The sequence below is a fragment of the Seriola dumerili genome, unplaced genomic scaffold, assembly GCF_002260705.1.
Source record: "Seriola dumerili isolate Sdu_G_001 unplaced genomic scaffold, Sdu_1.0 BDQW01000322.1, whole genome shotgun sequence".
Classification (NCBI taxonomy): domain Eukaryota; kingdom Metazoa; phylum Chordata; class Actinopteri; order Carangiformes; family Carangidae; genus Seriola; species Seriola dumerili.
The window spans coordinates 2,271,654-2,284,617 of NW_019174577.1; the positions used below are offsets into that span (position 1 = coordinate 2,271,654).

The 12,964-nt window shown below is 42.0% G+C and overlaps 1 protein-coding gene across 1 annotated transcript in view; it reads left to right on the forward strand.

Moving 5' to 3' along the window:
• The first annotated feature begins 4,817 nt into the window (after positions 1-4,817).
• Positions 4,818-12,964, forward strand: part of LOC111232127 (retinoic acid receptor RXR-gamma-B) — a 23,653-nt gene continuing 15,506 nt past the window's right edge. Inside the window, exon 1 of the mRNA XM_022759491.1 lies at positions 4,818-4,959. Coding sequence (XP_022615212.1) covers positions 4,929-4,959 — 31 coding nt within the window. The 5' untranslated portion in view covers positions 4,818-4,928. The remainder of the gene's footprint in view (positions 4,960-12,964) is intronic.

Genomic DNA, 12,964 nt, shown 5'->3' on the forward strand with positions numbered 1-12,964 from the left:
ACACACATCAAAGCTGATTATACAAAGAATCTCTGCTTTGTCATGTTGGAGAAAAATTAAAAAAGTGAGATTTTTGATGTTTGGTGACCCAGTCCTGATTGACTTAAATAATGAATCATTTGAATCAGAACATGCAAATGTCAGTGCACCTACAATTTGGTCTGGTTCTGTGTGTGTGTGTGCGCCTGTGCTCATAGAACAAAATGTTTTTGAACTGCCGTGACTGATGGTCACACATGGTCCTGCACTGTAAACAACGAAAATACTGCCATGACATATGCATAACACATCTGGACAAAAGCTGTGCCAACATGTTGTATATATTCCAAAAAGCTGCGTCTTATCCAATGAATCTATAAGCATGGCCTCATCAGATAGACGTGTTACATATGTACGACTCTGTAATGAAATAAGCTTGATGTTATTCTTATACTCTGTTTGTAATTTTGAAATGGCACGGTCACAGTAGTAAATGGAGACATTGTGTGCTAAAAATCAGTAGCAGGTGTACACTAGGCCTAATCCTTCATGGACATTTCAGGTCGTAGTGAGATTAACCTGAGGTGGTCTGGTTGATTCCCTGCTGGATTGGTTTAGCTGTGTTCTGAGAGAACAAGCCCCCAGTCTGTTTTAACTTATTACAGCAAGGCAAAGACTAACAGAGGTCACCCATCTGCCAAAAGTCTCCAGTCCACCTGTAACATAAAACCTAATCAACTAATGTAAGCAATCTTATTTCATGAATCGCTGGTGCAGTATATTGTTTACATTCTCTTTATCCCTAATGCGACTGTGTGACTGTGCACCTTGTTGGAGTCTGAGGTTACCTTACCTCAAAGTCAAAGTGTCAAATGCTCTCCACAGGTCTGAAATATATGAGCCACGTGTCTGCCTCACATCGTGTGTCCTGGTGGTAATGATAATGCAAGCATGTCTGATTGGAGTGGTGTGGTAATGGCATGGACGGTGTCTTCAGGGCTCATCATATTGATTGTGTGTAAAGCCCCTCAGACTTAGACGCAGACAGCAGATTAACAGGTTAACCTGATATGTTGGCAGAACGCTTTAAACGAACATTTGCGTGAAATAGATTAGGGGCTTTTGTCACGTTTCTGTTGTTGTTGAAGCTGCTGCAATAGTTCCCTCTTCTGTCTGGAGCATGATGTCCATGTTAATGGTTTGTTAATGTTTTGGGTTTTTTTGGGGGTTTTTTTTCAAAATTTAATATTTAGGTTATAATTTTCTCATCAGCTGAGAATACCTGTCTCACACTGAAATAAAAAAACTTGGATAACGAAGCAGACTTGACACAATCATTATATTGACAAATTGTAATATGATAATATTAATATGATAATTGTAACATGTAATAATTCTAGCTTTTACTCTTTGATATAATATGGAAAGGATCACAATCAGAGGTAGCAGTATTTACTTTAGTCAGATTAAAGCAGTCAAATATATTCAAACAACTGTGCCAGATTTCATTTAAACAATGTTATGGTGTTATAATAAATAAAATCCCAGATCTCTTATCATGTAATTTCAATCCATTGCCTTGCTGTGTGTACTCATGAGATGTTTGTTAGTCGGTCAGATCACGAAGAAACAATGCAAGCTCATTCAATCTGAACCCAACTTGAGCATTTAACACAGGGGCGGCTATAGGCTCTCTGCCTCTTGTTATCTGTAGTCATGATGGCTGAAGATGATAAAACTTTACCTGCACATAAGAGAGTCAAGAAAGGAGACAAAATAGCACACCATCATCCACTAGACTCCAATTACAGTACACACAAATCTGCAGTTCAATCTACAGTTAATGCCTGTGTGGCTGCTGCAAAAACAAAAAGTTAAGTTTGGAACTGGTTAAAAACAGTACAAATGAGTAACAGCTGTATCATGACTCTAAACTGACGGATGGGCAAAGTGTCATAAAACTGTCATGCATCTTAGTAATCACCATTATTATGATTTTGATTTTATTTCAGAGAAACTCTATGGTGCTCTGTGTGTCTGTAATTTTGATTCGTGGCCTCTTTGGAAAGACAATGCTAATCTCAGCGGGTTATCTTGTTATGAATGTGTTGTTAAAAGAAAATACGTAAATAAAATGAAGAACCCCAACTGAGACAATGCTGTTACAGACGATGACCGAAGACAAAAAGCCCCATGCTGGTGATCAGACAATGTGAACCCAATTAGGCAGAGAGGAGGAGAAACAAAAGGTGGGATGGTGTTATTTATGTGACACAGAGCTTTTAATTAGTATTTACCACCAAATAAATTCATGTAAATCTGGCAGAGGCCTGTAAGTATGTCAATTTAAGACACTTTGGTGGATCCACAGCCTGTTTTCAATCGGGCTTTCCATGTCTAAAAGATACTTAAGGCCATTTCTCACTGTAGTTATTGAAATAATGTCTGGATTTGTTTTATTTTTTTGCAACTGCAATTATGTATTGGTGTCATCAAGAAACTTACATTAAGCACTTGTCCTCCCATGTGGCCATGCAAGAGAGAAGAATTTGTTGGAGAGCCACTAACCCAGCAGTGAAAGGGAGCGGTAGAGGTAGAGGACGAGCTTCTAAGCAAAGAGAAACCCCCTTTTGCAAAAGAGAGTTCGAGCTACATTTCATCTTTTGTGTCCCAGATTGATGACCTATGAGATGGATGATGTTCTGTAGTGCTGTGTGGCATTGTCTTATCCTGGCCGACACAAAGAGGGAGAACACTTATCATCTCAGGCTTATGTATAGAGCAGGGGGCAGGGGTTGTCAGAATGGTGAAGAGGGTCCAGGAGGGTGGAGGGGAGGCGGGGAGGCGGGGGTCCCCCGATAAAGCCTGATGGAGATGGGTTAATGACAGCAGAGGCAGATGGAGAGAGCCATCTCCCATGACGACGCAGCCAGAACCTCCATCCTGAAGCCAGAGAGGGACGGACACAGGGAGGGAAGGAGAGAAATAGAGGAAGTGGGCCAAAAAGAGAGAGAAAGAGTGTAAAAGAAAATATTTGTTGCGTGTGTTTGGATGCATGTGTGTTTTAATCCATGCATTAACGCATATGGTCTTCATATGCCACGCATTTGAGGTGATGTTACAAGGTGATTTAAAACAGACGGTTTGTTGCTCAGGTTTGTGTTGCTCTGTTAGCTGCACTGTGACTTGCTAGCAGGGGGCCCAGGTTTGTTGTGCTTGGCTTGGGATTAGGCTTTGGGACATTGTTTGGTGGGAATAGTGCTGTGACTATAAAAGGATTAGTGCGAAGGGTTGCTTCATTGATTGTGAGTTTGTATGTATATGTTGGAGGGTGGGGCGTGTTGGGGGGGGTTAGAAATCTGAAGTTGACGGATGGATTGGATAGCCACCAAAATAAAATATTTGCTGTAATTAGGCAAAAGAAATAAACTGGCCTATTCAATGAAAAAAAAAAAAATTGGGAGAATTAAATAAAGCACAAATTGTAGTTTTAGGCATCAAATATGCCTGATACTGTGCCTCTATTTTCAGAAAGCATTTCAAAAAACAAACCAACAAATTGCTCTAAACTGAATTTTCAAAATTCAAAGCTTCCATTCATAAAAACAGAAAAACACACATGTCTTTCCCAGTTCCCACGTTCCTCTCCTAATGCTATGGAGAGAAAAAAGCCCTACCAAAATCATCTCAATGCCTCGAACCATGTGCCACCATTAGGGACACACAAAGAGAGATCTGACAAATGACCATTTTAATGCCCCTCTTTGACTTTAATGAATTTATACGTTATCTGGCCCTAATGGAGGCTGCGGTGGAGGGGCTGGCGCAAGGCCATAACAAATGAAAAGCTCTGATTAGTGTAGAATGAGCTGAGAAAAAAATGCCATTCATCTTGGTTAGCATCCTCCTGTGCTCTTTTATGGGTCGCTGTTACAAGTACGGTGGAGCCCGGGGGTGCTTGTCCCATTAGCGGGGCCGCCCAGAGGCTCGCTGAGTGGTCAGCGGGCCGGCGTTGACGGAGCGTCTGCCCGCTCCGCAGTTCAAGACTCTGAATGCCACAGTGCGGCTTGACTCCTGAATAACCTTCTGAGGTACCGCGAGCTTCACCCCTACATGACCCCGCACTCTGAACACGGGTGTGGGGGGACTCCGGGGGGTACCCAGACCAGGACTCACACTATAGCAATAGGTAAACACTAGAGAGATCCCCTCAGAGGAAGATGGCAGGAGATTAAAAACAGTGTTTTGCATTTGAAATTTTACAAGCGTGCACTTATAGATTTAATAGACTTTAAGCAATACCCAATCATATTTAATTAAAGTTAATAATAGCTACAGATTAACATGAACAATCCTTTTTTTGCTCGTTAAACCGCAAGAAATGTATAATGAATGTAAATATTACACAGTAGACTGCATCAAAAGTGGGTCATCATAATCCGTGTAAGATATGCACAAGCCTATAAACATAATGGGAATAAAATAAAAATTAAATGCTTACGTTGTGGTAGCCTATTCAATCTTTTTTGAATTGGTAGTCATGTGCTTTCATATCTCCTGGCATCACTAATATGTTGTTAACAATATTAGATTTACTGGCTGCAGTTATTATTAGTATTGAGGGGGGTTGTGTAGAAAAAAGGCGATTAGGAGAAAAAAAGGCAAACGGTATTAAAAAGCATGTTTTCTCTCTGTCGTTTAAGTAACATTTTACTGTGGAAAATCTTGCAACACAGTGTCACTGAGGGGAGCGACGTTTCGTCATGATCGTGTTGGATCCTGATATCGACCACTGTTGTCATTGGGAGAAGCCCTGTTTTGCCGCCCCCCCTCCCTCGCTGGGCCCCCGCGTAGAGCCGCCTTGCAGAGTTCAGTCGCGCTGGGAGAGGAATGCGCTGGGATGTGGAGCGGCACCGACTGTAGGAAATCGACGCAACAACTCGCACAGTATGGACAGTAATGATCCGTATTTACACCTCAGTAAGTACGCCTCAACGACCTATGTAGAGCGCAGTGTGACTGTAGTGTTCCACACGAAGCTGCTGCGTTTTGTTTTGACTTAGAGGGGGGTGCATTTGTTTCATGGCGTCTTCTCTCCAGCCTGCGAGCCGTGCGCGAAAGCGTCCGCGGACTTAAACGACCGACTCCTGTCCATGAATCCGGTTGTTCTGCTGCTCTCTTTGTTAATAATCGTTTTTGCAAGTGTGCCAACTGAAACGAAAGCTGCGACCACTGCAAAAGTCAGGTGATCGTGGTTGCGCCGGTCAGGCAAGGTCAGAGGTTGGCACTTTAATTGCGCTTATGTAATTTATGGCGCTTGTCGCGCGTCTCTTGCTAAACTGTTTGAGACAGAAACAGAATTTATTGGTCTGGGATGGTCGTCAGATCCAGAGAGAAATACATGTAACAGCCTTGAGGAATGGCGGATTTCTGCTGATAAACAAACTTCTACTTTGTGGTAAACAGGAGTGTAGCCTAGTGTAAGACGCGCCCTGGTCAGCGCTGTGGCTATATTCAGCTGAATGACAGCGTGTTGTGATTTTGCCCCGTAAAGCTGAACTCTGGTCTCACCCTGGTGACTTTGCCCTTGACCCAGCTGATGGCTTTTTTCTATTATCAGGATGTTTTTTTGGTGACAACGTAAAATCCACAGAGACAAGGAAATGGGATTGGTTCTGTTTCCACTGTGGAGTTTGCAACATGTGGAACACATACTGTACATAGTCTACTTACAATATATCAAATAAGTGTTAGGTCTGTGTTTTTGTCTGCTAAACATTTTCAGATTAGACTCTATGTTGAGAGAGAGAGAGTCTCTCTGTTAAACCTTCACTGAGTTACACACTAGGCTACATGCATCATTTATCATGTGATGTTTTTTTTCTCCCTGAATGATACACTCACTGTCAAACCACTGCAGTAGAAATATGGCATGTGCCTCTAAACCTTTGTCTATTGTGTGGGGGAAATGAAAGATAATAGTGTGGCACTACCAGGAAACAAATGAAATCAGTCTTTGAAGACAAAATCAGGCAGCCCCTTTATGTTATCACAGATATCTTGGCACCATTTGGAGGGGCTGAAAATTGTTTCCATAATGAATGTGGCTCCCAGGGGAATGAGCGAGACATCTGGATGGGAGAGCATGTAGAGGGAAGCCCAACGTGTACAGAAGTAACAGAGCAGCCCCCCCTGGGCCACACAGTCTTTGTTGTCTGTCTTTAAAGACTTCACTTTGATCAGGCAGTAGAGGCATCCCAAGATTTATGCAGATTAGGACACCAGTGTGGTTTTGTGCAGATAAGTTCATCTGTTATTGATATTTTATTAAGTATCAGATATTGGTCAGCCATGTTTCCCCCCGCCTGTAATCCCAAAGTTTTTCTGTCTGTCGAGCCATAAAAACTGTCTTAAAAATGTAAAAGAAAAAAAATTTTGGCACATTTTACTAAAACCCAAAAGACTTAACTTTGGTTGTGATTGACATTTCTCATTTAAAGTTCCAGTCTGCCATTTAAACACAAGAAGGCCATCAATCTCTGTTTCAGTGGGGAGTTTTTTTGTCCAATTGTGGTCCCTATATTGGCTGCTGTTGCAGCTTTCCTGCCCCACAGTGGATAGCAGTTTGAGTGAAACACTGAATATTTGTAATTTTTTGATATTAAAACAGTCTACAGTATAGAAAATATGAACTATGAACACATGACTTCTAAGAGTGGTGGCTGTCAACCAGTATCAGTTGAACCCTAGATGAGGACAGTTCATATATTTTAGTGCAATTACATAAAAAAAGAAGTTGTTAGTAAAGACACTGAGCTGTTTCCGAGTGAAAGCCACAACCACTGAAAGATCATTCCAAGTCTTGTTTTGTCTGTGTTTTGGCTCACAACTATGATTTATGATGTATTTTAGCATACACAGCCCACACACCCAAACAGATATGAAAATAGGGCCATAAACAGTGCTCATTTCTTGAATGGGAGATGATCACCCTTTGGAATCTGTCAGGAGTGTGAGGCGAAGGCGAAGCAGTGTGAAGTGAAAAAACAGTTTGGTGATTATGTGCGGATTGTTTCACGATCCACTCAGCTTTTCCCAGACATGTTGTGTTTCAGCAGGTTTGATGCAGGCCTGCCCCAGGCATTAAGTACAGTCAGCATTTTTTTTTTTTTGCTCAGGGTTTTCTATTTTTCCGTCAGTGGAAGTGATTCTAGACACACTGTCGAGCACCCACTCCCAAGTTTTGACAGTGAGAACTTAATTTAGCTCACCAATCAGGGAAGTTGTGGCAGAAAGAAGAACGGGATGGGAGAGTGAAGGGAGCAAAATAAAAGGGCAACGTGATAGGGGGGGGGGAGGGGGGGTGGGTCACCCTAGTTGATGTGATAACTCTTCTATCACTGCCACGAGGTCAATGAATTCACTCCCGCACGCACAACTCACAAACACAACACACACACACACACACACACACACACACACAAACATGCACACACACACTCAAACAGATACAAACACAAGCAGAAAGAGACACATACCCAATCACACGCTCATGCCTAAATTTCCATGGCTGCAAACATGCAGAAAATTTCTATATGCATAGCTTATTGTGCAGCAAAATGTGACCACGATATCATGTGACTTAAAGAATGTGGGTGTTGCTGTTTGACTGTGGAGTCCCGGCAGCATTGAAACATGCTCTCTAACAATCCCTGCACAGAGCATTGCCCACCCACTCCCTCAGAGTTAAATGAACCACACAGGTGGAGAGGGTGGGGCAATCTGCAGGTATTTGCTCAAGGATTCTATAGCCCGAGACCTGCAATGCTTCAATGCTGTCACATTCATTAGCACACAATGCACACCATGGGCTTATTCCTGGGCACATTTGATTGAGTGTGTGTATTTATGTGGCAGTGTAAAAGACTCTGCTTGTCTTCAGTGTGTGTGAGTGGGTGCTAATTGTGAGAACAGGATGAAGGGAAAAGAAGGGGCGTAAGGAGGCCATTCTCTGGGCTAATTGCCATTAATTAGTCATTAGTGAAGAAGGTCAAAGCCTTGATTTAATTCCAGCTTTAATCAAGCAGAGAACCTTGAAAGGCCTACGGGCTGCAGCCGTGTTTGGTTATGAGATGTAGTAAGCTGTTCCTTTTTTAATTATGCAATAACAACATACCTATCACACATGGACGCACAGCAACTCTCATTTTTTCCATGCACTAAACATATACTACTCAGCCCTGTGAATTTAATCATCTGATCTGTTCAGTGTTTGCTTTTAATTAATTCAGCAAATGTAAAGCATAACAGAAAGACGTCTCACATTCCACGTATATAGTACATTTCCATATCCTGCTAACAGTGTATCTGAGTGCAAGCAGAAAAAATGCTACAATTTGCACCTGCACACACACATGGTGCTGATGTGTCGGTAAAACCAATATTGTTAACAGTCATCAGTGGTACAAATTTTTGATGGGAAAGCATTATTGGTTGCCCATTCAAAATATAAGTATAGTCTGTGATTGAATAAGTTTGAGATAAAAGATTGAAATACTTCATTACACCTAACAACAATCCAGTTATGCTACTGGATTTTTATTATTGCTGCATTAACATGAAAGCAGTACTTAAATCTAAGTAGTTGGTCGAGGTGGAGCTAAGTTGAACTGCTTCATATACTGTTGGGTAGTTTACATATATTTATAAACTGTTCATAGATATTATATTTAAAATCGCAATGTGAAAACTAACTACAGCTGTCAAATAAATGTAGAGGAGTGAAACATACAATATCTGCCTCTGAAATGTGGTGGAGTGATAAGTAGCAAAATGAATCAAAATTGTACCTAAATGCAATTCTTGAGTAAATGTATTTTGGTTACTGTATAGTTAAACAGTGTCCTTTGATATACCCAGATGATGCTGAGAAGACTAGTTGATGAATCAGTTTAATCAATAATTCTGTTTATTGATTAATCGTATTACTTATCAGGAAAAAAAAAAAACAAATATTCGGTGGTTCCAACTTCTCAGATGTTGGAGTATTCTGCTTTCCTCTGTTTTAGATCAGTGTGACTTGACTGTGTTCGGGTTTTTGGCTGTTTGCTGGACAAGAAAGGCAATTTGAAGACATCACACGTGCTCTGGGAACTTGTGATGGGTATCTTTCACTATTTCCTGACATTTTTTAGAATAAACCATTAGGCGCTTCTTCATATAATGAATCAATAAGGAAAACAGTCATTTTGTTACAGCCCTATTCCCCAGAGTCAGTCCCAAAGCAAGTATATGATTTGAAGGGTTAAGCATTTAGCTCATTACTACCATTAATAGGACTGGGATTGATGAGGGGAAATTGATGGCTCAAATGAAGTTGATTTGAGTGACCAGGCAAAGTGTTCTTCATGGCACTCTGTGCCCCACAGGAGCACAAATGGCAGCAACAGGTAACAGCTAAGCACATTAGGTCTCATTAAACCTCTCCATTGAGAGACATGAAGAACATGCTGTAAACCTCACTAAGCTATTTTGAGTACCCTGAGTGCCATTTTAGTGTGCTAGTCCTATCTCACACTCACAAATGCAAAGGCTTGTACCTGATAATATGTATATGGGAGTGTACCCTAAATTTAGGTTTACCAAATACCACCCCACCCCTACCACCACCCCACCAACCCCCCACCCACTTCCCAGTCCATGATACATCTATGAATGCTAATTATGGCTCTCAGGGTTAATTTGACAGTTGTTATGTGGGCCACGACGCACTATTATAACAGCATGCATTTAAGAAGGACTGTATTATTTTAGCTTCTCCCTTTGGGATTTGTTAAGACTGAAAGAGAGGCAAGTGTCTCTTCTCCTTGGCTGTCGTCTCCTCTTGTGTCCGACCAAGTCGGAGTCTCTTGCCAGTTCCCTGTCACTGAGGGGATCTGGTTACTAGTGGCTATCCTTCAAGCACTGTATAGACATTTGATCCAGTCACATGCAGGTGCTCTGCACAAGCAAACTCTGTTAAGTCATGAAAGTAAAATAGACGCACGCACATGCTGGGGAAGGCTTCCCAAGTTTTCAGTGCTATCTTTTAATGCAAATGTTTGAAACAAGGAAGGGTGTACATTTGATAGGATGGCAGGATAAATGAAAAGGAGCAGCTGCAGACTTAAATCAGTGCCAATGTCACATTTATTGGCTAGGGCTATTTTCTGATGATAATGATATGGTATACTTCTGTGGCCAAGAATGCATGCTGCCTCAGCTATTGTTGAACAAACTTTACTCCCACTGCTCGCACGCTGATTTTTAGTGCCGTTTGATTCACTAAAAGCATTTTATTACAGTTTCTGAAAGTATTTTCTGATTGCTGCAGTCTTGTATCTAGGTTCAGATTAAAGATTGAATCTATCCCTGCATGCATTTTGCAGTTTATTTGGATTCCCTGAAGGTTTGTCATGTATTGTTCCTCAATGCCTTTAAGGTATATTTTTGGCCCGTGTTTGCATCTGGATGTTCGCTTTGCTGTGTGTTTAGTTGACCATCGTAGAGCATTGAAAAAGACAATTCCCGACTTCCTGGAATGCTATAACACTCGTTAAACACACAAACATACTAACAATGTGCACACAGGCAACTCCACATGCCATAACAGTACCATTAAGCATGCATGCTGGCACGGCTATTTCTTGGCATGAGGCCGAATTACAGATATTTTGAGGGAGATAGAAGAGAGAATTCTTTAGCCTCCAACCGCCTCTTGTCACTTCCTTTCTCAACACTCACATCCCATTTATACCACCTACATATTACAGAGTCTGTGACTAATATTCAGAAAAAAGGGAACAAAATGAAGAAATGTCAATGACACATAACAACCCTTGTAGACAAAAGCAACATCAGTGTCACTCTGTCTTCCCATGCTCTCCAGTCTTGATCCTTTTTAAGGTCTGGTTATACTTTACTCTTAAGTGTGACTCCCTCCCTGTGCCAGTCACCCTGTTCTGCCACTACAACAGGTGTCTCTGCACAGATAATTTTACCAAAAGTCAGAGAGAGAGAGAGAGAGAGAGAGAGAGAGAGAGAGAGAGAGAGAGAGAGAGAGACGAGATGAGTGGGTGGTAGAAGAGCTGATTTGTGCGGCAGTCAGGCAGCAAACAGTTCCTGTGGGATTGATCTCTGGGGAAGGATAATCTGGGTAATCCTATAACCGGCGCTGGTGGACTCCGCCTCTTTTGCTCTTCACTGATGCTCCCCCCACCACCACCCTTCTCCACGGCGACCCTTCCGTTCGCGGAGTATACTCGTCATTTTTCAGCTTGTCACCGAGCCAACACTCGAGTCTGAGTCCTGGTCCTGAGTGACTGGCATCCTGCCAGTGCCACACTTGCACCTCAAGGCATGTGGCACCCAGTGGCATCACCTGCAACTGAAGGAATCCAGGGAAGAGAGATAGGTTATGGTCACTGTGAGTAGTTTTGTCCTGTATGTGTTTTGTGTGTGTGTGTGTGTGTGTGTGTGTGTGTGTGTGTGTGTGTGTGTGTGTGTGTGTGTGTGTGTGTGTGTGTTGTTAGAAATGCACCGATCAGACTCAGGGATTGTTGTTGGTGGAAGATGTTACCTGTCTGCACCACTGTTGCTCTGTGATTTTCCACATGAGTGAAGCTTGGGCACTAAAAGCTAACACTGCACAGATGCATTACAGTAATGCCTCTAATCCCTGTGTACTCTAACAACAAGTTATTTTATTTAATTTCTCAGTGGGAGAAACGTGCAACCAGCAGGGCAGATTCATCTGTGGAACTTATTTGCATTTTATAGTTTTCCATATGAATAATATACAGTATGATCTATATGTGATGAATTTCTTCCAGTGCTTGGGGGACTTTATTTTGATAGGGATTCTGTATGTAAGTCCAGATTTCATGAGTTTATTGTCCTCCAGCAGCTCAGTTTCTGTCTTTAAAATCATTGGATTATTTTAACCCGTTGTGTCAGGAACAAGGCCTTGCTGTTGCAGGTTACAATCGAGAGCTTGTGTCTCAGTTGAGGTTTCAGATGTGGTCAGCGGGGACGCCACTCAACTTAAAAGGACGCCTCCAGCTCTCATTTCCTCCTCCTTCACTATCTGTTTATCCCTCAACACTTGTCCCTTCCTATTAGCCCTCTCCATTCTGCTTTCTCTCTTGGTTTGTGTCTGCTGTCTGTCACCCTGCATCCTTCCATCAACGCGAGTCCTGATGAGTTATTTTTCTTGTCCTCCTTCCTGTGTTAGAAGAGGTGTGGGAGGTGTTGATGTGAGCTCACATACACGCATGCTGTAGTTGGCCTGGGCCTATTAACTGTCTTCACTGTGTGTATATGGATAATGTGTGGGCAGTAGAGCACTGATTCTTTTCTCTAGTGTCCTTGAGAGAAGCGTGTGACACTCGTGCCTACAACTGTAGGTCCTCCTCAGTGGAAAACCACGAAGATGGTCATACAGCCATTAAATACGAATTGGGCACGATTTAGCTTACACATGCCCGTTTTCAAAGCAGGCAAATACATTTTTTATGACAGCCAACAGCTTCAGGTCATACCAGTATGAGGTAAGAAAAATCAACTTTAGAGGTACTAGCAGAAAGATTGCGTTCAAGAGCTACAGGGCTAAACAACAAGCAAAGTAAAGCAATTTCGCGTCTGTTTCAAGAAAATCTTGACTCTGTGATTTTGATTTTCACATCTGGAAGGTAAGAAATCACTCTAAAACAATTCAATGCTTTGGGAGATGGTGATAAGCAATAGGATGAAATTCAGTAGGCCTATATTCAGTTTGAAGTTAAAAGGGCATTTCAGTCTTTTGGTTGGTCCAGGCTCAAACATCTCAACAGCTATCGGACGGATTGCAATGAAATTTTGTACAGATGTTCATGTTCCCTTCGGGCCGAATTGTATTTGGTTTGGTGATCAGCTAACTTTGTGCAGCCTCACATGGCTGCTAACATAG